This window comes from Sorex fumeus, unplaced genomic scaffold (assembly GCF_029834395.1).
Source record: "Sorex fumeus unplaced genomic scaffold, SorFum_2.1 ptg000041l, whole genome shotgun sequence".
NCBI lineage: Eukaryota > Metazoa > Chordata > Mammalia > Eulipotyphla > Soricidae > Sorex > Sorex fumeus.
The window spans coordinates 6,857,483-6,880,772 of record NW_026606098.1 but is presented as its reverse complement, the minus strand read 5'-3'; the positions used below and the strand labels follow the sequence as shown (position 1 = coordinate 6,880,772).

At 63.6% G+C, this 23,290-nt stretch overlaps 1 protein-coding gene across 1 annotated transcript; it reads left to right on the top strand.

The window, feature by feature from the left end:
- NOTCH3 (notch receptor 3) lies at nt 1-23,290 on the top strand. Its single transcript, XM_056119249.1, has 32 exons — nt 1-196; nt 1,756-1,837; nt 5,096-5,238; nt 5,313-5,651; nt 5,732-5,854; nt 5,940-6,173; nt 7,661-7,816; nt 7,909-8,094; nt 8,960-9,073; nt 9,271-9,384; nt 10,161-10,394; nt 10,492-10,602; nt 10,997-11,189; nt 11,387-11,538; nt 11,880-12,035; nt 13,355-13,580; nt 14,072-14,273; nt 14,483-14,636; nt 14,866-15,050; nt 15,380-15,512; nt 15,594-15,851; nt 15,929-16,047; nt 16,249-16,817; nt 17,319-17,651; nt 18,100-18,254; nt 18,343-18,565; nt 18,991-19,075; nt 20,428-20,590; nt 20,844-21,148; nt 21,243-21,390; nt 21,662-21,759; nt 22,234-23,290. Exons 1-32 carry the CDS (start codon nt 94-96, stop codon nt 23,269-23,271), a joined length of 6,834 nt encoding a protein of 2,277 aa, XP_055975224.1. The 5' UTR covers nt 1-93; the 3' UTR covers nt 23,272-23,290.

The window sequence follows — 23,290 nt, the reverse complement described above, 5'->3', positions numbered from 1 at the left end:
GGCGCGGCCTCACTCGGCGAAGTGGGCTGCGCGCGGGCTGGCCCGGGACGCGCCCGAGCGGGCCGGAGGCGCCGAGGGTCGCGCGCGGCCGCCATGGGGTCCGGGGCCCGGGGCCGCCTCCCGCCGCCGCCGCCGTCCGTGCGCGCGCTGCTGCCGCTGCCGCTGCTGCTGTTGCTGGCGGGGCCGGGGGCTGCAGGTGAGCGCGGGGCTGGGAAGGTTCTCGGGGGGCTCCGGGCCGAGGCTTGGGGCTGGACCCGCCGTCCCGGGCCGTGGTGACCAGGCGCAGGGTTCCCGCGTCCGTCCCGAGTTCGGCGGGCCACGGCCGACGCCCCCGGAGCCCCCCGGCGGTGCCCGACGCGAGAACTCCCGGGCGGGGGCGGGGGCGCGAAGTTGTGCGCGTCGGAACCCCCGAGGCCGAACTCCCGAAACTTCCCAGGCGGGCGCGCGGCAAGAGCCGGAGCTGGAGCGGGAGCCGGAGCGGAGCGCTGGCCCCTTCCCGCCCCCGGGTCTGGCCCGCCCAGCGTGGGCAAGGGGGACAGGGCCCCCGCGCTGCGGCGCGACCCCCCGCCTTGCGCCCCCCACCCCAGCCCCGCCCCGCCCTCCCCTCCCCCGTCGGGGACAATGGCCACGCCGTCTGGACGCCCCCTCCCCCTGGCCGGCCTCGCGCTTTCTTAGCCAGACAAAGCGGGACGGGGCGGCGGGGCACTGGCCAGCGGCGGGGGCGCACACCCGGGGGAGGCCTGGCCGCCGAGGAGGGACACTGGCCGGCCCAACGGCTCCGCCTGGCGTCCCGTGAGACCACTGTGGGGCGAGGGGGTGACCCCAGGGAACGCCCCCCAGACAGGAGAGGGGAGCCTCCTACTGTGCACTCCTGTCCTGTCCCAGAGAAGGGACACTCAGCGCACACAGGCAGGAATTCACACACACGCACACACACTAGCACACAGACACTAACACACGACGTGCCAACGGTGCAGAGGGGCCCACATGTGTGCACCTGGTAACATGCACGCTCACACTGACCCGTGCCCACATGCATACACTCACACACACAGATGCACCAGCATGTTTGTGCCAGCACAGCTGCATCTGCATGGCCTGCTCCCTGGACATGCAGAATGTGCACCCCACCCCCAACACCCCTTCCTGCCCCTGCATGCCCTGTTGCATGGGCTGCACGAGTGGGAAGGCCCCCACTGTGCCTGGGAGCCGGTGTCCTCTTGCCCGGACCCAGGGCCGGCTTTCTCAGATGTCCACTTGCTCACTCCAAACCGCCTGCACAGCCCCCTACGCTGCTGGTCCCAGGACTGTTCCCAGGACTGTTAGACTGCCCCTGGGAATCTAACTCGCCAGAGCCCCCCTGCAGGAGCAGGTACCCCTCTCAGGGGCCTCTGGCCCCTGCCCCCTCCCAGATCCCAGTCTGGACACACAGCGCAGGCTTCCTGGGGATACAGCACCCTCACTTCCTGCCAGCACCCCGTTCTGGCAGCTTCTGGAGCCCCCACATCTGGCAGAAGTTCACTCCCAGCCTTGCCCCTCCACTTCTGCTTTGTAGTTCCCAGGGTTCAAGCTGGCAGGGACAGCTGCAACGCCAACAGCTGGGCTGGGGCGGGGGCCGTGGGAACTGCGGGGCTGGAGGCACCCCTGCACCCGCAAAGACATCCCCACCCGCTGCAGCTGTTGCCTGGGGGCGGGGTAGAGGGGCCCGTGTCTCCCCTGCCTGAGCTCCCTTCCTCTTCTCCTGCACCCCCGCAGCGGACCCCCCCTGCCTGGACGGAAGCCCGTGTGCCAACGGAGGTCGCTGTACCCAGCTGCCCTCAAGAGAGACTGCCTGCCTGTGAGTGCCCAGCCCAGGCCCCGCAGGGACTCTCTGACCCTCCTGATCGCAGTGACATGGACGCCTCGTGTGTGTGTGTGTGTGTGTGTGTGTGTGTGTGTGTGTAGGGGAGGGTCTGTTCTCTGCGTTTGTATGTGTGATTTGTCCCCACCATGGGCACCCTACATGTGTGTGGCGGTCTGTCCTGCCCCCATGTCAGCATGGACACCCCCCTCTGCAGGGGGTACCCTCTTTCCTGTCATTGAGACTGGGCTCTAGAGTGGACATCCTCAGCTCCAAGTGTCCCTTGTGGGGCAGGAGCAGTAGGACAATGGACACAAGTCGGACCCGGGTTCGATGCCTGGCAAACCAAGTCCCCCCAAGCCCGCCAGTAGAATTGCTTGAGAACAGAGTCAGGAGTAATTCCTGAACACCTCCAGGTATGACTCAAAAAAAGTGCCCCTTGTGTGCTGGACCTTCAGCTCTGTAAGTCTTTGTTTTGTTTTTATTTTGGGGGTCGGTCACACCTGCTGTGCCCAGGACTGATTCCTGGCTCTGCACTCAGGGATCACTCCTGGTGGTGCTTGGGGGATCGTATAGGGTGACAAAGGGTGACCATGTGCAAGGCAACTGCCCGACACTCTGTCCTCTCTTTGAGTCTATGATGTGCTGTGGGAACGGACTCCGGAGCCCATTTTCACAGAGTTCTCGATGCAGGGGTCTGTGCAAAACCTACACGGGGCAGTCACCACTGAGGCTGCACATCCTGGGTCTTGAGACCCAGCCTGATGGGGGAGGCACTGCCCAGCTGCTTGTGCTAGTCCCTTCCGCTCTCTGGTTTGGTGTGGTTTTGTGTCCGTACCCACAGTGATCACTCCCAGCGGAGCTCTTGGGGGACTGACCACATGTGGTGTAGGGCCAGCGGCACCATCTCTCTGACCCCCGCCCCTGTTTTGGTTTGGTTTGTTCCATTTTGGGCCATGTCCTGCTCTGCTTAGGGATCTCTCCTGACAGGGTTCTGGCAGCAGATGACCTTTGTGGTGCCGGGCATGGCATGCGAGGCCGTCTCCGTCCACCCCCGTCCAGCCAAGGTTCTTCTAGGCTGTGAGGTCTCAGTGACTGAGGAAGGCGGGTTGAGGGGGGAGCGCAGGGCGGGTCTGAGCGGGCAGCGGTGGGGGGCGCCCAGGTCTTGTGGCACCTCCGGAACTCTGAGCAGCCGGGCAGCCCAGCTCTGGCCCCTTGCCCCCCACCCCTCATTAATTTGTGGAGGCCGCAGGTCCTCACCGCGCCCACCCCCCCACCCCCCCACCCCGGGTCAGGCACTGAGAAAGCCGTGCGCGTGCTCGCTTGGGGCACATCAGGAGCCTCGGAACACCCCCCCCCCCCCACCTCCGGGTCTGCAGGTGAATGCGCAGCCGCCCCGCCCCCTGACAGGTGAATCACCGGCGCGCTCGGCACCTGGAACCGGATTGCCTGGGAGCGGAGCAGACCCGGGGGTCCCGCAGGGCGGAGAGCAGGGGCCCCGGCTCCCTCCCTGCACTCGGGCAGCCCACCCTGACCCTGCCAGAGACGACCCTCAAGGGCTGCGCGCCAACCTGGCTTTTTCAGGGACCCCATGAGCCATGTTCCCGCAAGTACCCCCGTGCCACCCTCCATCACTCTCCAAGGTCATGCACCACTCACCGTCGCCCCCTGTCCCTGTCCCCCAAAGCCTAGGCCTTGGGGCGAGGCGCTGGCAGAGTCGGAACCGGCCCGACCGGTCGCTGCTGGAGCTGAGTGCGGGTGCAGGGTGTGGGAACCCGCCAGGGGCTCCGGGAGGGGACAGGCTGCGCCTGCCTCGGTAGGAACAGGACCCGCTGCGGGGCTGGACCGGGAACTGGGAATCCCTGCAGACCCCCCAGCCCTGCCCAGGGAACGGCCACCTGGCCCTACTGCCTGCCCCAACCTCTCCCACTGGGTGGGGTGAGGGGAAATCTTGAGAGTGATGAAGGGCTGAGTCAGCATTTTTAGTTTCTCCTCAAGAGACAGGGAGATTGGCCAGGGGAGGTGCAGCTATGCACCTCCACTTCCTCAGGCTGCTGCCGTTCCCCTGAGTCCCCCACTTTCATGGACACCCACTTCCAGGGGTCCTTGGGGTTTTGGGGACCTGCTGGAACAAGAGGCAATCAACATTGGGGTGTGCCTCGCCCCTTTGGAAGGAGGCTGGGTGTGCCCCCCAAGGGTTGAGTGTTCCTGGTGCAAATCTGCCTGGAGATAGTGTGGAAGGCCACTTTGTTTCTGTGTGTGTGTGTGTGTGTGTGTGCACGCGTGTGCGTGTGCATGTGCACGTGCGCGTGTGTATGTGGGTGTGTTTCTGGGTTCACGTCTGTGCTAAGAGGGGGCGTCTCTTCCAGAGGTTTTGCTTGTGCTGTTCTTTTGCCTTGATTTCCCCGTATAGCACGGTGACATCCCCACTACCCCCAAATCCTGTCATCCTTGTAAGATGAAAACATGATATTGCCTCCCCTGCCTCCGCCCCTGTCACTTCACTTAGTGCTGTGGATTGTCTCTGGGAGGTCGAAGACAGCACAGAAGGCTCCTTCCATCCAGGATTCTGGGGGCTGGGACCCTTTGGGGCTGCTGTCTTTGCTGTTACAGGGGGGTTCTCTTTCTCCCTGACCCCACATTGCCTGTTGAACTCAGGACGTTCGGCACTGGATTTGGGGACCCTCTGGAAATCCCAGGATTTGTCGCCTTGACATCTCTCAGGTTTTTTAAATTTCCCATTGGCTGGTGATGCTGAAGGGTTTCTCCTAATTTCTCCTGGCTCTGCACTCAGGGCTCACTCCTGGCAGTTCTCAGGGGACCCTATGGGATGCCAGGGATAGAACCCAGGCTGGTCACTATGCAAGGTAGATGCCCTCCCTACTGGACTGTTCTAGTCCCAACATCCGTCAGTTAACCATATCGGCAGAGACTCTCCAAACAAGGCCCCACTCACAGGCACGGGTCTGGGCAATTTGTGGGGAAGGGGGAGCAGGAAGGGTGAAAATGGGCTCTGCCTCAGGCGTCTGCCGGGCAGCGTGTTGTCTGGGCCCTGGCACCCTTTCATGTCCTCACACCACTTCCCTGGTCTCTCCTCTCTGTTGGGCCTCCTGCGGCCACGGGTGCCCATGCCTGGCTGTGAGTGGAGAAGAGAGTGTGAGTGTATGGGTGCAGCTTGGGCTGTGTGATGTGCTGTATAGGTGTGGTCTGGGCCTGCCCACCTTGGGTGCCCCGCTGAGCCCCTTGTGCCCACAGGTGCCCACCAGGCTGGGTGGGTGAGCGCTGTCAGCTGGAAGACCCCTGCCACTCGGGTCCCTGTGCCGGCCGGGGCGTCTGCCAGAGCTCTGTGGTGGCAGGGGCCGCCCGGTTCTCCTGCCGCTGTCCCCGGGGCTTTCGAGGTAAGGCCTGTGGAGGAGGGCCCAGGGCAGCCGGGCCTCAGTGCCCAAGCTCACCCCAGTCCCGGCCCCTGCAGGCCCCGACTGCTCCCAGCCAGACCCCTGCCTCAGCAGCCCCTGTGCCCACGGTGGCCGCTGCTCCGTGGGGATCGACGGCCGCTTCATCTGCGCCTGCCCGGTGGGCTACCAGGGCCGCAGCTGTCGCAGCGACATCGATGAGTGCTGGGGGGCCAGGCCCTGCCAGAATGGGGGCACCTGTCTCAACACGCCGGGCTCCTTCCGCTGCCAGTGTCCCAATGGCTTCTCTGGGCCACTGTGTGACAGCCCCACCACACCGTGTGCACCTGCACTGTGCCGGAACGGGGGCGCCTGCCGGCCGAGTGGCACGCACTCCTATACCTGCACCTGCCTGCCAGGTGAGGCAGTGGGCCCAGGGGAGGGACCCTAACCCTGGGCACCTGGCACTGACCATCCTTGCTTCCCATGCCTGCCGCAGGGTTTGAGGGCCAGCACTGTGAGCTGAATGTGGACGACTGTCCCGGACACCAGTGTCTCAATGGGGGGACGTGTGTGGATGGGGTGAACACCTACAATTGCCAGTGCCCCCCCGAGTGGACAGGTGAGCACAGTGTGACAGGGTGCCAGGAAGTGGCCTTTGGTGGGCACTTGCCAGCAGGCCAAATGGGCTTCTCTCTGTGCCACAGGCCAGTTCTGTACGGAGGATGTGGATGAGTGTCAACTGCAGCCCAATGCCTGCCAGAATGGGGGAACCTGCTTCAACACGCTTGGTGGCCACAGCTGCGTGTGTGTGAATGGCTGGACGGGGGAGAGCTGTGGCCAGAACATTGATGACTGTGCCACCGCCGTGTGCTTCCATGGGGCCACCTGCCACGACCGCGTGGCCTCCTTCTACTGCGCGTGTCCCATGGGCAAGACTGGTGAGCGGCTGCTCTCACTGCAGCTAGCAGGGCCATGGATGCTTGCTGAGTGGAGCGTGACTGCACTGTGAGCTCTGGGCAGGTGCACAGGCCAGGGCAGAAGCTACACTGCAGGACAGGCAAGAGTAAGGGACAGAGGAGAGAGGCAGGGATGAGAGAGGGGGCAGGGGCGAGGGAAAGCAACGGAGGGCCTGGAAGAGCCCCAGAGAGCTGGTGCACAAGCTGCTCATGTGGAAACTCCAGTGCCCCTCGAGTACCAAGATGGGGTATCTATCTCCCAGTGTGCCCTTAGTACCAAGTACGACCAGCTGTACTCCCCCAAAAGAAGAGAGATGGGAGGGGGGAGGAGGTAGAAGGGAAGAGCACTTTTATAAAGTGGTGAAAGAGAAGCTGTTGGGTTGACCTGGAGATGTCGAAGGAGGCAACGGGTCCTGCAGGAACTGAGGCTGAGGGATAGGCCCTACCACCACCATCCCCATTACCATCATCACCATCACTCACCGCCATCACCATCCTCACCACCATCACCATCATTACAATCACCACCCCATCACCATCACCACCATTATCACCACCATCTCCACCATCACCATCATTACAATTACCACCATCAACATCATTACTATCACCAGTACCATCATCAGTCCCATCACCACCATTACTATCATCATCACCACCATTATCATTACAGTCATCATCATCACCATCATCACCATCACCACCATCATCAGAGTCAATAGAAGAGAAAATATTATGTGGATGTTTCTGATTTATTTTTAGATGGTTCCAAAAAAAAATGAAGCAAACGATTGGATCTAGGTTGCCATTCTATGGAAACCCACTTTTCTGGATGTTTAATATTCCAGTTGATTTTGGCCCACAGTGTTTGGGGGTCACTCCCAACTGTGCTCAGGAGACTGTGTGGTGCAGGGGAGATTCAGCACTGTACTCAAAAGACACTGACCTATCTTTTGAGCCTCTCACTGGACCAAATAATAATAAAATTTATTATTCAGAGTCAGAATGCATGCCTTGGATTTGATAGGCTCCGAGTTGGACCCTCAAACCACATGAAGCTCTAGCACTGCGTCCCACCCTGTGGGCCGGACTTAGTACCACTTGAGCCCCCAGATTTGTTGTCATTGATTTTCACCTTATATTTCCATGACAGATGGCAAAAACAGGGGCTGAAGTGACAGTACAAGCAAGTAGGGCGTTTGCCTTGCACACAGCAGACCTGGTTTTGATCCCTGGCATCCCCAGTGGTCCCCCAAGCACCACTGGGAGTAATTCCTGAATGCAGAGCGAGGAGTAACCCCTGAGCATTTCTGAGTGTGACCCAAAAGCCAAAAAAAATACCCTTAGAACTACAACAAAAACAGCTGCTAAGTCCCACAGGTTCTGTGGTATGTACATAACCACAGACCTGGGGGACCTGGGAACCCTTTGGGTGGAGCTGAGCTTCTACCATACCTTCTGCTGTCCAGGGCTCCTATGTCATCTGGACGATGCCTGTGTCAGCAACCCTTGCCACGAGGATGCTATCTGCGACACAAACCCTGTGAATGGCAGGGCCATCTGCACCTGCCCCCCTGGCTTCACAGGTGGGGCATGTGACCAGGATGTGGACGAATGCTCCATCGGTGAGGGGCACTGCCCAGGAGTGAGGAAGGTCGGGATGGGGGCCCCTAAGCAACCCGCACCGCACCCACACAAGTAGTGCCTGCTTCCACAGGTGCCAATCCTTGCGAACACCTGGGCCGTTGCATGAATACACAGGGATCCTTCCTGTGCCAGTGTGGCCGTGGCTACACTGGCCCACGCTGTGAGACTGATGTCAACGAGTGTCTCTCTGGGCCCTGCCGCAACCAGGCCACGTGCCTAGACCGCATTGGCCAGTTCACCTGTATCTGCCTGGCAGGTGTGTGCGCAGGGCTCCTTGGGGCAGGGCTGGGGGCGGGGCCAGAGAGAACCTGGGGGCGGGGCTACCTCTGGGGGCGGGGCCTACAGGGCATGGGGCGGGGCTAGAGAGAACTTGCGGGCAGGGGGTGGCTGCTCTGGGGGCGGGGCCCAAAGACATGGGGCCGGGCCAGGGACCTGAGGGCTGTGGGTGGGGCCGCTCAGGGGGGGCGAGCCCAAAGAATGACCCGAAGCCTCATGGGCTGGACAAAATGGCTGCAGTAGAGTGTGGGACCTTGAGGACCTTACAGGGACATCAGGTGCCCCACCACCTGTTAAAGTTCAGGCTAAAGTCCAGAAGGTGGCAAAGCAGGACTAGGGCGATTCTACTGGGATGGGTTGGGATTGCATCTGCACCTTGTGGGACTCAGCCAGGGATGTGGAAGCACGGAGTCAGCGCGGCTACTGGGACTCAGGGCAGACAGGGCTGCACCAGTACGGGGCACAGCGGTGTGTACTGGGGTGGGAACTAACTTCATGGCACAGGGAGGGGTTGTCTTTTTTTTGGGGGGTCACACCCAGCGATGCACAGGGGTTACTCCTGGCTCTGCACTCAGGAATTACTCCTGGCGGTGCTCAGGGGACCATATGGGATGCTGGGAATCGAACCTGGGTCGGCTGCGTGCAAGACAAACGCCCTACCCGCTGTGCTATCGCTCCAGCCCCAGGGAGGGGTTGTCTGAGAGTGGACTCTGACTAGTTGCGGTCACAGCTAGGTCCGAACCAATGAAGGGATGGGTAAGCACAGGGCCAAGGTTCCGGGGAACTTTGCAGGAGCTGGGACGAGAGCGCACCCTTTAAGGTCCAGTGTTTCTCCGCCCTACCAGGTTTCACAGGCATCTACTGTGAAGTGGACATGGACGAGTGCCAAAGCAGCCCATGTGTCAACGGCGGGGTCTGCAAGGACAGAGTCAACGGCTTCAGCTGCACCTGCCCCTCGGGTGAGGCGCTCAGAAACAGTAGGTGGTGGCAGGGCAGAGACTTGGGTCTGTGTCACGAGTCTTTTGAACAGAAACTATGTGCGCCCCCACGCAGGGAAACATTGCTATCGGCTTTAAAACAAGTTGGTGGGCTGTGCTGGCGAGGGGGACCCATCTGACCCTGTCTGTGTGCCTGCCCATTCCACTGACCAATCCAGGCTTCAGCGGGGCCATGTGCCAATTGGATGTGGATGAGTGTGCCAGCACTCCCTGCAGGAATGGTGCCAAGTGCGTGGACCAGCCGGATGGCTACGAGTGCCGATGTGCAGAGGGTGAGCTCTGGCCAATCCCTGCCTACCCGAATCGGGGCGGAATCAGGGGGAAAGGACCACTGAGCCTGGAGAAAAGGAGGAGGCAGGGCTGGGGAAGGACCAATGAGAGCCTGGAGAAAAGGAGACCGGGCTGGGGATAGGGCCACAACCTGGTGGAAAGAAGGCGGAGCCAGGGGAAAGACCAATGAGAGCCTAGAGGAAAAGAAGGCGTAGCCAGGGAAGAACCAATGAGCCTGGAGAATAGGAGGCGTGGCTGGGGAAGGACCAATGAGAGCCTGGTAGAAAGGAGGCGGAGCCAGGGAAGAACCAATGAGCCTGGAGAATAGGAGGCGTGGCTGGGGAAGGACCAATGAGCCTGGTGGAAGTTTGTGGTGGGTTGTAGGCAGTGGCCGTCCAGGGCTGTCCAGGGCCATCAGGGTCCGTCCGTGTTGGGCTGAGGCTGGCCTCCAGTTGGTGTATATCCTTTGCAGTCACCGGTGAGGTTGGGTAGTAGAGAGCCAAGACGGCACTGGAGAGAGGACCAGGGCCCAGTCGCCCGCCCTACATACCCCCACCCTGGCACAGCCCCGGAACAGTGCCGGGTGGAGTGACCCCTGAGCACTGCTCGGGCAGCGCCCGGCATGCCCGCTGTGCCTCCAAAAACAAACGAAAAGCGAGATTGCGTTGCAAGTTGGGGTCACAGCATGGGGTGGCCGTGGGGGGCCTTGGGGTGAGCCCAGGTAGGCGGGTGGAACCACCAGGACTGCCTCGGCATGGCTGCGCCCCCCCTCCCACAGGGTTCGAGGGCGTGCTGTGCGAGCTGAATGTGGACGACTGCTCCCCTGACCCGTGCCACCACGGGCGCTGCGTGGATGGCATCGCCAGCTTCTCGTGTGCCTGTGCCTCGGGTTACACGGGCACGCGCTGTGAAAGCCAAGTGGACGAGTGCCGCAGCCAGCCCTGCCGCCACGGGGGCAAGTGCCTGGACCTGGTGGACAAGTACCTGTGCCGCTGTCCCCTGGGCACCTCAGGTAGAGCCCAGACCTGGGAGGTCCACAGCGGGGCTGGGAATGGTGCCTGGGCAGGGGGCAGTACTGGGGGACCCCCTGCTGGCTTTTCTTGCCCCAGGGGTCAACTGTGAGGTGGACTTGGATGATTGTGCCAGTAATCCCTGTACCTTTGGAGTCTGTCGCGATGGCGTCGGCCACTTTGACTGTGTCTGCGAGCCCGGCTTCACAGGTGGGCTAGTGGATGTTTTGGAAATGGGCCTTTTTGTTTCTTGTTTTTGTTTTTATGTCTTATCTGGGGGTTCTCAGGGATCACAGCTGGGCTGGCTCTTTCTTGTTGCCCTCTCAGCTCTTGGGGGGGGCGAGATCATGCCCTTCTCTGCTAGATCCCACTGCTCTCTGCCCAGCCAGTCCACAGCCCTGCCCTGGGCTGGTGCTTACAGTCACGGCAGGAGGTGGTGCTGCATTGGAGTGGGAGGCCCCTGAAGCTTCCTGTGAGCTGGGTTGAGGACGCTGTGCTGGCCGCTGGTACAAGGACAAGCTTTCCTCACTCGGGTTTGGCCAGTGTCCCTCTGGGGTGGCCGGCTGTCTAGGACCTGGCATGAGGTCAGCCTGTTCCCTTGCAGGACGCCTCTGTGATGTGGAGATCAACGAGTGTGCGTCCAGCCCGTGCGGGGAGGGCGGCTCCTGTGTGGAGGGGGAGAAGGGCTTCCACTGCCTCTGTCCCCCCGGCTCCCTGCCGCCCCTGTGTCTGCCCCCGAGCCACAGCTGTGCTCAGGAGCTCTGCGGCCACGGGGTTTGCCACGATACCCCGGGAGGGTGAGGCCCCCCTCTCCACTGCGGCCCATCTCCCCTCGCCCCATCCCCTGGCCTGTCTCCCCCCGCCCCGTCTCTCCCACGGCCCGTCTCCCCGCACCCCTTCACCCCCCAAGCCCCGTCTCCCCTGTGGCCCATCTTCCCCACGCCCCGTCTCCCCCTGGCCCCGTCTCCCTGCTGATAGCCCTGAGTGCCCCCAGGTTCCGCTGCGTGTGTGAGCCTGGCTGGACGGGCCCCCGCTGCAGTCAGACCCTCCCTGGAGACGCCTGTGCGCTCCAGCCCTGCCAGGCCGGGGGCACCTGCACCACTGAGGGCATGGACTTTCGCTGCGCCTGTCCCCCTGGGCTCCAGGGTGCGTGTCCTCCCCTCCTGTCCAGCCTCTTGCTCCCTGTGTCTCCCCATGGGCCTTCCCCCTCCTCCCACCCAGGAGGCGGCTGTCCAGGTGGGGCCCAGGGGTGCCAGGGTGAGGATGTAGGACCCCTGAAGGCCCTTCTTGCTCCTCCCCTCTCAAATGTCACTGTGAACTGCCCTCCCCTGAGCTACCACCTGGAGAAGGGAGACCTTGGGCCGGGGCAGCTGGGACTTGGGGACAGTTTCCAGAGGAGCCACCAGTCCCCTGCTCGGCCAGGGACACTACCGTGGAGGTCACTGCAGGAACCGTCAGTACTCAGGTGCTGCCCTGATCTCCTCCAGGTACGCGGTGCCAGCAGGATGTGGACGAGTGTGCCGGTCCCTCTCCCTGCGGCCCCCACGGCACCTGCACCAACCTGCCGGGGAGTTTCCATTGCACCTGCCACAGCGGCTTCAGTGGCCCTTCCTGTGACCAGGACATCGATGACTGTGACCCCAGTGAGTCCAGGGCATGCTGCGAGGGCTTCTGTGCGTGATGCCCGTGGTCTGCGGCTCACACTGGCCTCGCGTCCCACCATCTAGGTCTCTCACGGTCTCCATTTCACCCTGAGATGGAGGGAGTGACCTGGGGCCACACAGCACATACAGGCCCGAGCAGAGCAGGGGTGGCTGAGCTGAGGGGGGAAGTGTTCGCCTTGGACGCAGCCAGCCACTTCCAGCCCTGGCACCGCGCAGGGGGCACGCCTGAGCACCACAGGGATACCCATGAAACTTAGTAACACACTGTTCTACTTAATGTAACATAGAAAAATACTACAACTTACATGTCAAATCCAAACAAGATTTTGAGACTTTTTGAGATTTTGAGATTTTTTGACCCCTCCCAAGGGGCGCCTTTGAAGTGGTTGCTCTCCAGACATGTGGCTGCGGCCAGTGGCCAGGGCCCCGTCAGCACGGCCCCAGGCCTCTCAGACCACATTGGTGATGCCCAGGGGATCACCTGGTTCTGGGGATTGCCCTGAGCCCTCCATGAACCATGAGCCCTGAACTCTTTCCCTGACCCCAGCATTCTTAATTTTAAAAAATTATTATTTATTGGGCTGGAGTGATAGCACAGCGGTAGGGTATTTGCCTTGCGCGCAGCTAGCCCAGCTGAGCCAGGTTCGATTCCTCCGCCCCTCTGGGAGAGCTTAGCAAGCTACCGAGAGTATCTCGCCTGCATGGCAAAGCTTCGCAAGCTACCCCGATGTATTCTATGTGCCAAACACAGTAACAACAAGTCTCACAATAGAGACGTTACTGGGCCCGCTTGAACAAAATCAATGAACAACGGGAGGACAGTACTACATTATTATTTATTAAAAATAAGAAGTTACTATTTATTATTATTTTTGAGTTTTTGGGCCACACCAGTGGTGCTCAGGGATCACTCCTGGTGGGATCAGGGGACCCTATGTGGTGCCAGGGATCAAGTGCAAGTTGTCTGCACACAAGGCAAGGGCCCTTCCTGCCGTATGACTCTTCAACCCAGCGTTCTTTTTTGAGTACAAATCTTCCAGCCCTGAGATCTGGTTTTACCTGGACCTGCCTCCACTGGGAGCAGCCACGGCCCTGGGCTCACCAGCCAGCAGAGGTCTGAGCTAGCTGCATTGCTGGGGGCACCTTTGGGTGCCCCTAGCACATAGAGGTGTCCCCACACTGTGGGGTGGGGGGGAAGTCTCTTGCAGAGGAGACATTCAGGACAATGTGCCCCTGCAGTAGCTGGGCAGGGAGGGCCAGAGAGTGAGCCGGTGACCATCCCCCCCCTTACCACACAGACCCCTGCCTGAATGGGGGTTCCTGCCTGGATGCCGTGGGCTCCTTCTCCTGCTCCTGCGCCCCGGGCTTTGCTGGGCCCCACTGTGCCCAGGATGTGGACGAGTGTCTAAGCAGCCCCTGCGGCCCTGGCACCTGCACGGACCACGTGGCCTCCTTCACCTGTGCCTGCCCCCCTGGCTATGGGGGCTTCCACTGCGAGCAGGACCTGCCTGACTGTAGCTCCAGGTAGGTGGACAAAAGGGGCACCCTGGACGCCTACAGCTGGACTCCTATGCCTGGAGGCCCAGCGTCTAGGAAGGTGCAGTGCTTTTTGTTCTGTTTTTCGGCGGGGGGGGGGGGTGGGGGGGGCGTGCACCCAGCAGTGCTCAGGGCTTACTCCAGGCTCTGTGCTCAGGGATCAGTCTGGGATCAAAACCAGGTTAGCCAAGTGCGAGGCAGTCGCTTCCCTGCTGTGCTGTCGCCCAGGCCCGGGGGAGGGGATGGGGTGTCAGTGTTCTGGGGCCTGAGGGGACTCGGGCCAGGTGGGGTTTCCACATGACTCCCACCTGAGTGCTCCGGTACCTGGTGCTGAGGAAAGGGCTGGGGAAGGGGTGGGCGGAGCGAGTCCATTTGGTGGGTAGTGGGCTAGGAGGGGCCTGGGCTTGGGCAGTAGAGGGTGGGCCCATGGTATAGGCGGGGTTGCAGCCCCTGTGATGTCTGACCTTTGCCCCTTGCAGCTCCTGCTTCAATGGCGGCACGTGTGTGGACCGCGTGAATTCCTTCAGCTGCCTATGCCCCCCTGGCTACACGGGGCTGCACTGCCAGCATGAGCCCGACCCTTGCCTCTCCCGGCCCTGCCTGCACGGGGCCGTCTGCACTGCTGCGCACCCTGGCTTCCGTTGCACCTGCCCCGAGGGATTCGAAGGGGCCCAGTGCCAGGTGAGGGTCCTGGGGGTCCTAGAAGAGACCCGTGGGAGGTTCGGGAACACAGCGGCCTGGGGTGCTGTATGGGGGTCAGCCAGTTGGGCACCCTGTGGTTGAATCCTGCAGGACTGTGGGGAGACTAGAAAGATGGGGTGGGACCCCCAAGGCCCCCGGGCTGGCATTTCTAGAGGGGGCCTAGCACTCCCATCGGGCTTCTCCTCCAGACGCCCACGGACCGGTGCAGCCACATGCCCTGTCGGAACGGGGGTCGCTGTGTCCGCTCTGGGGCCTCCTCCGCCTGCCTCTGCCCCCCAGGATGGAGCGGCAGCTTATGTGACATCCGCAGTCTGCCCTGCAGGGAGGCTGCAGCCCAGAGTGGTGAGGGGGGCGCAGGGTGTGGCGGGCGGGCCGGAGTCAGGCACGTGGCATACAGGGGTACACAGGGGTGTGACGGATAGCTGGCCCCATCCCGGCCACTCCACATCTACTGCATGCAACTGGGGCTGGCGTGCATGTTCATGCATGCGGTGTGGGACCATGTTTGACACCCCAGGGGGGGCTTGACGGCAGCGAGGGACCCAGTGCTTGACCCCTCTGCTCTCTTCAGGGCTGCAGCTGGAGCAGTTGTGCCAGGCTGGAGGGCAGTGTGTGGACAAGGGCAGAACCCACTACTGCGTGTGTGCAGAGGGCCGGACTGGCAGCCACTGTGAGCAGGAGCTGGACCCCTGTGCAGGCCAGCCCTGCCAGCACGGGGGCACGTGCCACAGCTCCGTGGGGGGCTATGTATGCGAGGTAGGGGCTGCTCATGGGCACACATGTCTCCCGCCCCGCTGACTGGGTGGGAGTGGGTCTCGAGGATGTCTAGGGCTTTGTCATGCTGGATCCGTCCTGAGGGGTGTCCCTCGGGAGGTCTTCTGTGTGTCAGTGAGCCTCCATCCTTGGTGATTTCCTGTGAGCTTGGAAGCTGGGGCCAGTGTGTACGTGTCTGTCGTGGTGTTCCTGCCCTGTGTCCTTCTGCACACAGCCCCACGTGTGTGTGAACACGTGTGCTGTGAGACCATGTCTCCATAGGGAGTGTGTCTCTGGTGCATGAGTGCTTCCTTCTTTCTCTTGCCCACCAGTGTCCAGCAGGCTACACGGGTGACCGCTGTGGGGTGGACATTGATGACTGTGCCTCGCAACCCTGCCGGCATGGGGGTGTCTGCGTCGACCTAGTGTCTGGCTATCTCTGCTCCTGCCCCCCTGGGACCCAGGGTATGCCAGGGCTGGGCGGGGCGGCTGGGCAGGCAGGGTCTGTCCCCTCCTCCCTGAGGCCCTGACCTGCTCCGCCCCCAGGTGTTCTGTGTGAGATCAACGAGGATGACTGTGGCCTGAGGCCACCTCTGGACCTGGAGCCCCGGTGCCTGCACAATGGCACCTGTGTGGACCTGGTGGGCGGCTTCCGCTGTGTCTGCCCCCCAGGGTACACGGGCCTGCGCTGTGAAGCCGACATTAACGAGTGCCGGTCTGGCGCATGCCACGAGGCGCATACATGGGATTGCCTGCAGGGCCCCGGAGGGGGCTTCCGCTGCCTCTGCCGCACCGGCTTCACTGGTGAGTGTGCACGGCGGGCAGGACACTGCCCACGGGCCTGGCCAATGGCTGATGTGCTCCGACACCCCCCCCCCCAGGTCCCCGCTGCCAGACCGCACTGTCCCCATGCGCGTCCCTGCCCTGTCAGCACGGAGGCCAGTGCAGGCCCAGCCCTGGCCCCACAGGGGCCCTTCGTTTCAGCTGCCTCTGTGTGCCAGTAGGTGTGGGCACCCTGGGGCTCTGGGAGGGGGGGCGTCAGAAGGGAGACCCAGGAGCCTGTGACCTTGGGGACAAGGGGGAGCCAGATATGAAAGTGAGACTGGCGAGATGGCAGAGGCTGCGGGCGGGGCGGGGTTCGGAAGGCCCAGCTTTTCTGATCCCACCTGCTCTTCTCCCTCCCCATCTCTCGCCCTCCCAGCCCTTCTGGGGTGCACTCTGCGAACGAGTGGCTCGCTCCTGCCTGGAGCTGCGGTGCCCCCTGGGAGTCCCTTGCCAGCAGACGGTCCGCGGGCCGCTTTGCGCCTGCCCCCCCGGGACGTCGGGGCCCGCCTGTCAGGACGCCTGGGGGTCGCCGCCACTGGATCCCACGAATGCCAGCTGCGTGGCTTCTCCCTGCCTGCACGGGGGTTCCTGCCGCCCCGCGGCCCGCGAGCCCTTCTTCCGCTGCGCCTGCGCGCCGGGCTGGGCAGGGCCGCGCTGCGAGGTGCCCTCGGCGGCACCCGAGGCCCCGGACGCGCCGGCGTGCCCGAGCGCCGCCTGCCAAGCCCTCCGCGGGGACAAGCGCTGCGACCGCGAGTGCAACAGCCCCGGCTGCGGCTGGGACGGCGGCGACTGCTCGCTGACCGTGGGCGACCCCTGGCGCCAGTGTGCGGCGCTGCAGTGCTGGCGCCTCTTCAACAACAGTCGCTGCGACCCTGCCTGCAGCTCGCCCGCCTGCCTGTATGACAACTTCGACTGCCGGCCCGGGGGCCGTGAACGCACCTGCAAGTGAGTGTGCCCGCGTCTCTGCCCCGTGGCTGTGCATCTGCATCTCCTGGTCCGCGCGTCCGTGTCTCGATCTGCCTGTGCGCCTGCGTCTCCGCCCCGACAGGCCATGCGCCGGCGTCTCTGCCCCCTGTGATATGGCCCCCTGATATGATCTGGCCCCCTGTGGCCCCATCTCTGTCAGTTCTGCATGCATTCATGCACCCCAGCAGCACCGTGGACCCGCCTCTGCCTGATCATATTTAGCCCTGGCTATGTGTCCATCCATGTGTCTGTCTCACCATCTTTCCTGATCTGTGGGTCTCCCCATTTGTTTGCTGTCCTTTCCTGGTAGGCTGTGCCTGGTGAGTGTGCCAGCCTCCGACCCGCACCATCTCTGCTCACCTTCCTTCCATGCACCCCAACCCTCTGCACCCTCCTTGTCCATTCAGTGCTGCTGTGCTTCTCTGTGCCCCTCTGGCTAAGGGTTGGTGTGTGCGGCCCTGACTCCCTCTACACCCTCAGCCCCGTGTACGAGAAGTACTGCGCTGACCACTTCGCTGACGGCCGCTGCGACCAGGGCTGCAACACGGAGGAATGCGGCTGGGATGGCCTGGACTGTGCGGGCGAGGTGCCAGCGCTGCTGGCCCGCGGAGTGCTGGTGCTGACCGTGCTGGTGCCCCCCGCCGAGCTGCTGCGCTCCAGCACCGACTTCCTGCAGCGGCTCAGCGGCATCCTGCGCACCTCCTTGCGCTTCCGCCTGGATGAGCACGGCCAGGCCATGGTCTTCCCCTACCACCGCCCGGGGCCTGGCCCCGAGCCCCGGAACCGGCGAGAGCTGGCCCCAGAGGTCATCGGGTGAGTGGTGGCACATGGTGGCGCCCAGTGCACGCTGAAGTCTCCGCCCCATCCACATGCAGGCCTGGACTGTGCACCTTGCCCGGGCTGCCCGGACCACCACGGGGTGGCTTTGGGGGCTCAGGGACTATCCGCGATCAGACGGGTGCTAAGGCAAAGCACCTCGCCCACGTGCCGCCTCCGCTGCCCCAGGAGCAGAATCACCAGAGGTTCTATAGTGGGGTCCACACCCAGGGCCAGCTCCCGAGGTGCGCATGCGCCCTGAGCCTTGCGCGCTCGGAGAGAGGCGTCCAGTGGGGCTCATGGGACACCGGCCGCCGGAGGAAGCCAGCGGGCCCTGCGATCTGCAGATGGACCCCCACGGCCAGCGAAGCCATGGGTCACGGTCTGGGTGTGTGTGGCGGGCAGGAGGGGGGCCGACCCCGAGAGATGCCCGCTGTGCCCGCAGCTCTGTGGTCATGCTGGAGATCGACAACCGGCTGTGCCTGCTGACCCCCCACAGCGACCACTGCTTCCCCGACGCGCAGAGTGCGGCCGACTTCCTGGGCGCGCTCTCAGCCGTGGAGCGCTTGGACTTCCCGTACCCACTCCGGGCGGCGAGGGGTGAGGCGGGAGCCTGGGGGCACGGCGGGACCCTCGGGGTAGGGTGGGCCCAAGGCAGCCCTGAGCCCTTGTCACCGTCCGCCGACAGGGGAGCCGCTGGAGCCGCCTGAGCCCGGCTTCCCTCTGCTGCCGCTTCTGGCGGCCAGCGCTGTGTTCCTGCTGGTGGTCCTGGCACTGGGTGTGGTGGTGGCCCGGCGGAAGCGTGAGCACAGTACCCTATGGTTCCCCGAGGGCTTCGCGCTGCACCGCGACTCCGCGGCCACGCACAAGGGCCGGCGGGAGCCGGTGGGCCAGGACGCGCTGGGCATGAGGTGAGGACTGACTGCCTGCAGCTGACTGAAGCCAGGCACACTGTCCCCGATCTCAAGCCGTACCCCAGCCGACTGGGTCCTCCCACTGCTCCCCAGTGCCCCCATCTCCTCACTGAGCCCTGACCCTATATTTTTGCACTCCTCACCCCCCTTAACATCCTCTTCAGCCCCAGCCCAGCGCCCACTCCGTCTCCTGTGACCCCTGACCTCAGCACAGCCTTTAGCAGCCCTCCTTGACCCTGATGGTCCTCCTCACCGCAACCTCCTCCCCTCTCCCATCCCAGGGGTTTGTCTCTGGCCTTAGCCCCAACCAGCCTCCCTGCCCCAACCCCTTCATTGGATCCACAGACCAGCCGGTTCTGGGACCTCAGCTCCAGCCCTGCCATCTTGTCCCCCTGATCTTTGACCCTCTGCTGTCCCCCCAGGAACATGGCCAAAGGGGAGAGTCTGATGGATGACATGGCCACAGACTGGATGGAAACAGAGTGCCCCGAGGCCAAGAGACTGAAGGTCCTGCCCCTCCTACCCCACCCTTGGGACTCCGGGCACAGTGCACCCCTTCCCAGCCCTGCCCTCCTGTGCCCAGGCCAGCCTGGGGGCTTTTGAGGGGTTGCATACACCGTCTGCCTTCTCTCAGCTCAGTTCAGCCCAGTCCAGCTAAGCTGGGCATGGGTCAGCATGGCCAGCCTGGCTGATCCCAGATGCCTGGACACTGGTGCTCTTGCCCACATGTGCTCCTGATGCTGGGCAGCGAGTCCCTGGCGGGAGGGCCGGGTGTCCACACTGCTGCTTAGAGGACATGCACAGCCCCTGCGGGAGGGCTCCAGCTTAGGGCTTTGGGGTTCACAGCTGACCACGCCTGGATCATACGCCCTGCCTGTCCACCCTCCCGAGGACTCAGGAGGGGAGGTGTCTGTTTTATTACGTCTCTTGGGACAGCACACGCTTTGCAGGTGTGGGGTTCTGGTTGATCCCAGCACTGAGAGGTCCAGCCCGAGCTGCACCCTCAGCCGCTGTGTGTGTGTGGGGGGCTGCCTGCTCCTGAGGGTGCGCGGTGCCCCCTTGCCCTCCTCTTGCTGTCATGGAGTGCCATGTCAAGGGCCTGTCTTTTTTTTTTTTTTTTTTGCTTTTTGGGTCACACCTGGCGATGCACAGGGGTTACTCCTGGCTCTGCACTGAGGAATTACCCCTGGCGGTGCTCAGGGGACCATATGAGATGCTAGGAATCGAACCCGGGCCGGCCACGTGCAAGGCAAACGCCCTACCCACTATGCTATTGCTCCACAGCCCCAAGGGCCTGTCTTTGTTCCTGTCCTGTCCTTCCCTCAGGTGACTCTGGCCCTTGAGGAGCCTTTTCCCCCGCTGTGCTGGCCAGTGATGTTACTGACCCAAATGCCCTGCTAAATCAGATTCTGATTCGTGATCACATTTTCTTCTTTTGCACGCTGTGGTCCCTGGAATCATCTTTTGTCTTCTGGGTGGTGAGGGTTGGGCCCTGCCTGGCCGTGTGCCCAGAGGTCCCTCCTGGCAGTGTTCGGCGCCCCTGTGGGATGGATGTTGAACCAGGGCAGGCTGCATGCAAGGCAGATACATTAGCTCCCGTACTGGCTCTTGGCCTAGAATCGTCTTCATGTCCTTTCTAGTGCGTTTTCATGTCCAGGCTGGTCTGTTCTGGTCACTGTATCTCCCTCCGGCCACCTTCCTTCGGTTCCCAGCCTGGGAGAAAGCCCAGGTTCTGCTTCTCAGAGCTTTTCTCTGCTCTTCTCATCAGCTCCAAGCCCTCACTTGAAAGCACACAGAGAATCCCTGACCCTCTCCTGTCCTGCTGACCCCTGGTGAGAACTGTGTCCACATGCTTCCAGGTGGAAGAGCCCAGCTTGGGGACCGAGGACACCGTGGACTGCCGCCAGTGGACACAGCACCACCTGGCGGCCGCTGACATCCGCGTGGCGCCTGCCCTGGCGTCGACACCACCTCAGGGGGACACGGAGGCCGATGGCATGGATGTCAACGTGCGGGGGCCAGGTCAGTGCCCAGCCTGCGGGGAGGGCTGTGCAGGCTTGTGTCTACCTGTGTGTAGCAGCTGGGGAGGAGGCACTCGCTGGTGCATGTGGGGTCTGGGTGACGTCCCAGAGGGCACGGTGCTCACTGGGTATGGCCAAGCAAGGCCAGGTCAGCCACATGCTCGGTGTGTAGGAGGCCCTGGATCTGACCCACACCACACCCCGCACTGCCCTCCAGTGGTCCCATGCCCATGTCTCCCTGCCCTGTCCACCAGATGGTTTCACCCCGCTCATGCTAGCGTCCTTCTGCGGGGGAGCCCTGGATCCTGTGCCCACCGAGGAGGACGAGGCCGAGGACACACCCGCCAGCATCATCTCTGACCTGATATGCCAGGGGGCACAGCTGGGCGCCAGGACCGACCGCACGGGCGAGACAGCGCTGCACTTGGCAGCCCGCTATGCCCGTGCTGACGCAGCCAAGCGTCTGCTGGACGCCGGGGCGGACACCAACGCCCAGGACCACTCGGGCCGCACGCCCCTGCACACGGCCGTCACTGCTGACGCCCAGGGAGTCTTCCAGGTGTGCCCCCGGAGTCCCGAGTAGGGTGCCTGCCCTGCCTGCCACCTTTCCCCATGGCGGGTATCCCTGCCACGTCCCGCTGCTTTGTCCCCAGATCCTTATCCGGAACCGTTCCACCGACCTTGACGCCCGCATGGCAGATGGTTCCACGGCTCTCATCCTGGCTGCCCGCCTGGCAGTGGAGGGCATGGTGGAGGAGCTGATTGCCAGCCACGCTGACGTCAATGCAGTGGATGAGCTCGGTAGGTGGGGCGGGGGGGATGGGGGACAGGTGAGCAGTGGGCTGCCCCCCAGGGTCTCCACCCTGCCCTGCTCACTGAACAAGAATGTTCTGGTGCCAGCAGAGAGCACAGCAGATGGGGTGCAGCCCAGGGCGAGCACCACCAGGAGTGACCCTGGGCTGGGCACGGGCAAGTGTGGCCTAGAAACAGGCTAGCTCGCTGCTGAGTGTCCACAGGTGTATGCTGCACGCTAGGCCCCACCCCTGATGTTGCCCCCCCACCCCCACCCCAGGGAAGTCGGCCCTACACTGGGCCGCGGCTGTCAACAACGTGCAGGCGACTCTGGCGCTGCTCCGACACGGGGCCAACAAGGACATGCAGGACAGCAAGGTGAGCACGGCCCACTCGGGATGGCGGCCCGGGGGACACCCTTGGTGGCAGGCGACCGTCCGGGCCTGTTCTAAACTTGCTCGAGAGTGGCATCACTTGGCTTGCCGGCAGGGACCAAGGGGCCCGGGGCTGCGGGCTGGGTCCAACGGAGGCCTCGTGTGGGTGACTGGGGCCCGGGACCCTGCACCCTGCTCCCCCGTGGAGTCCGGGGCGTGCAGGTGCTTCGTGATTGGGGTTGAAAGGCCAGAACTCACCCACATGCATCTCGGCGTTCGCACCTAGTGCTGCGAGGCTGGCAGGCAGCTACCCCTCTTGCAGGCTCACGCGAGTCTGTTCAAGTGAAAAACCCATCTGGGCCAGACACGGACTCGAACCCAGCCCCCAGATGAGCTCAAGTGAAGGGGAGGAAGGAGCGGTGTGCAGCCTGCAGGGTGGGCTGAAGCGTGACCCCAATTTGTGGCCCTGCACCCCCAGGAGGAGACCCCGCTGTTCCTGGCCGCCCGCGAGGGCAGCTTTGAGGCTGCCAAGCTGCTCCTGGAGCACTTTGCCAACCGGGAAATCACCGACCACCTGGACCGGCTGCCCCGGGACGTGGCCCAGGAACGGCTGCACCAGGACATTGTGGGCCTGCTAGACCAGCCCAGCGGGCCACGCAGCCCCCCAGGGGCCCACGGCCTGGGGCCCCTGCTCTGCCCACCTTCAGCCTTCATCCCGGGCCTGAAGGCCACGCAGGCGGGAGGCAAGAAGAGCCGCCGGCCACCAGGGAAGGCAGGGCTGGGGCCACAGGGGGCCCGGGGCCGGGGGAAGAAGCTGACACTGGCCTGCCCAGGGCCCCTGGCCGACAGCTCCGTCACGCTCTCGCCCGTGGACTCTCTGGACTCCCCGCGGCCCTTTGGGGGTGCCCCTGCCTCCCCCGGTGGCTTCTCCCTGGAAGGGCCGTATGCAACCACGGCCACAGCCGTCTCCCTGGCTCAGCTCGGGGGCGTGGGGCGGGCGGCGCTGGGGCGCCAGCCTCCGGGAGGCTGCGTGCTCAGCTTGGGGCTGCTGAACCCAGTGGCTGTGCCCCTCGATTGGGCCCGGCTGCCCGCCCCTGCCCCCCCAGGCCCCTCCTTCTTGTTGCCACTGGCGCCAGGGCCTCAGCTGCTGAACCCGGGGACCCCCGTGTCCCCCCAGGAGCGGCCCCCACCATACCTGGTGGCCGCAGGACACGGGGAGGAGTACCCAGCAGCTGTGGCTCGTGGCAGCCCCCCCAAGGCGCGCTTTCTGCGGGTCCCCAGTGAGCACCCCTACCTGACCCCATCTCCCGAGTCTCCGGAGCACTGGGCCAGCCCGTCGCCTCCCTCCCTCTCGGACTGGTCCGAGTCCACGCCCAGCCCGGCCACAGGGGCCACAGCTGCCGGGGCTCTGCCTGCTCAGCCGCACTCCCTGGCGGCCCCGGGGCCACTCTCTCAGGCACAGACCCAGCTGGGGCCCCCGGCCGAGACCACCCCGAAGAGGCAGGTGCTGGCCTGAGTCCCTCCTCTGTCCCTGG

Bases quoted from the DNA above. Each gene is read 5' to 3' on its own strand.
- NOTCH3 (XM_056119249.1), top strand. From the start codon at position 94: ATGGGGTCCGGGGCCCGGGGCCGCCTCCCGCCGCCGCCGCCGTCCGTG. The intron at 5,239-5,312 runs GTAAGGCCTGTG...CGGCCCCTGCAG, and splicing joins CTGTCCCCGGGGCTTTCGAG to GCCCCGACTGCTCCCAGCCA. The intron at 17,652-18,099 runs GTGAGTGGTGGC...CTGTGCCCGCAG, and splicing joins CTGGCCCCAGAGGTCATCGG to CTCTGTGGTCATGCTGGAGA.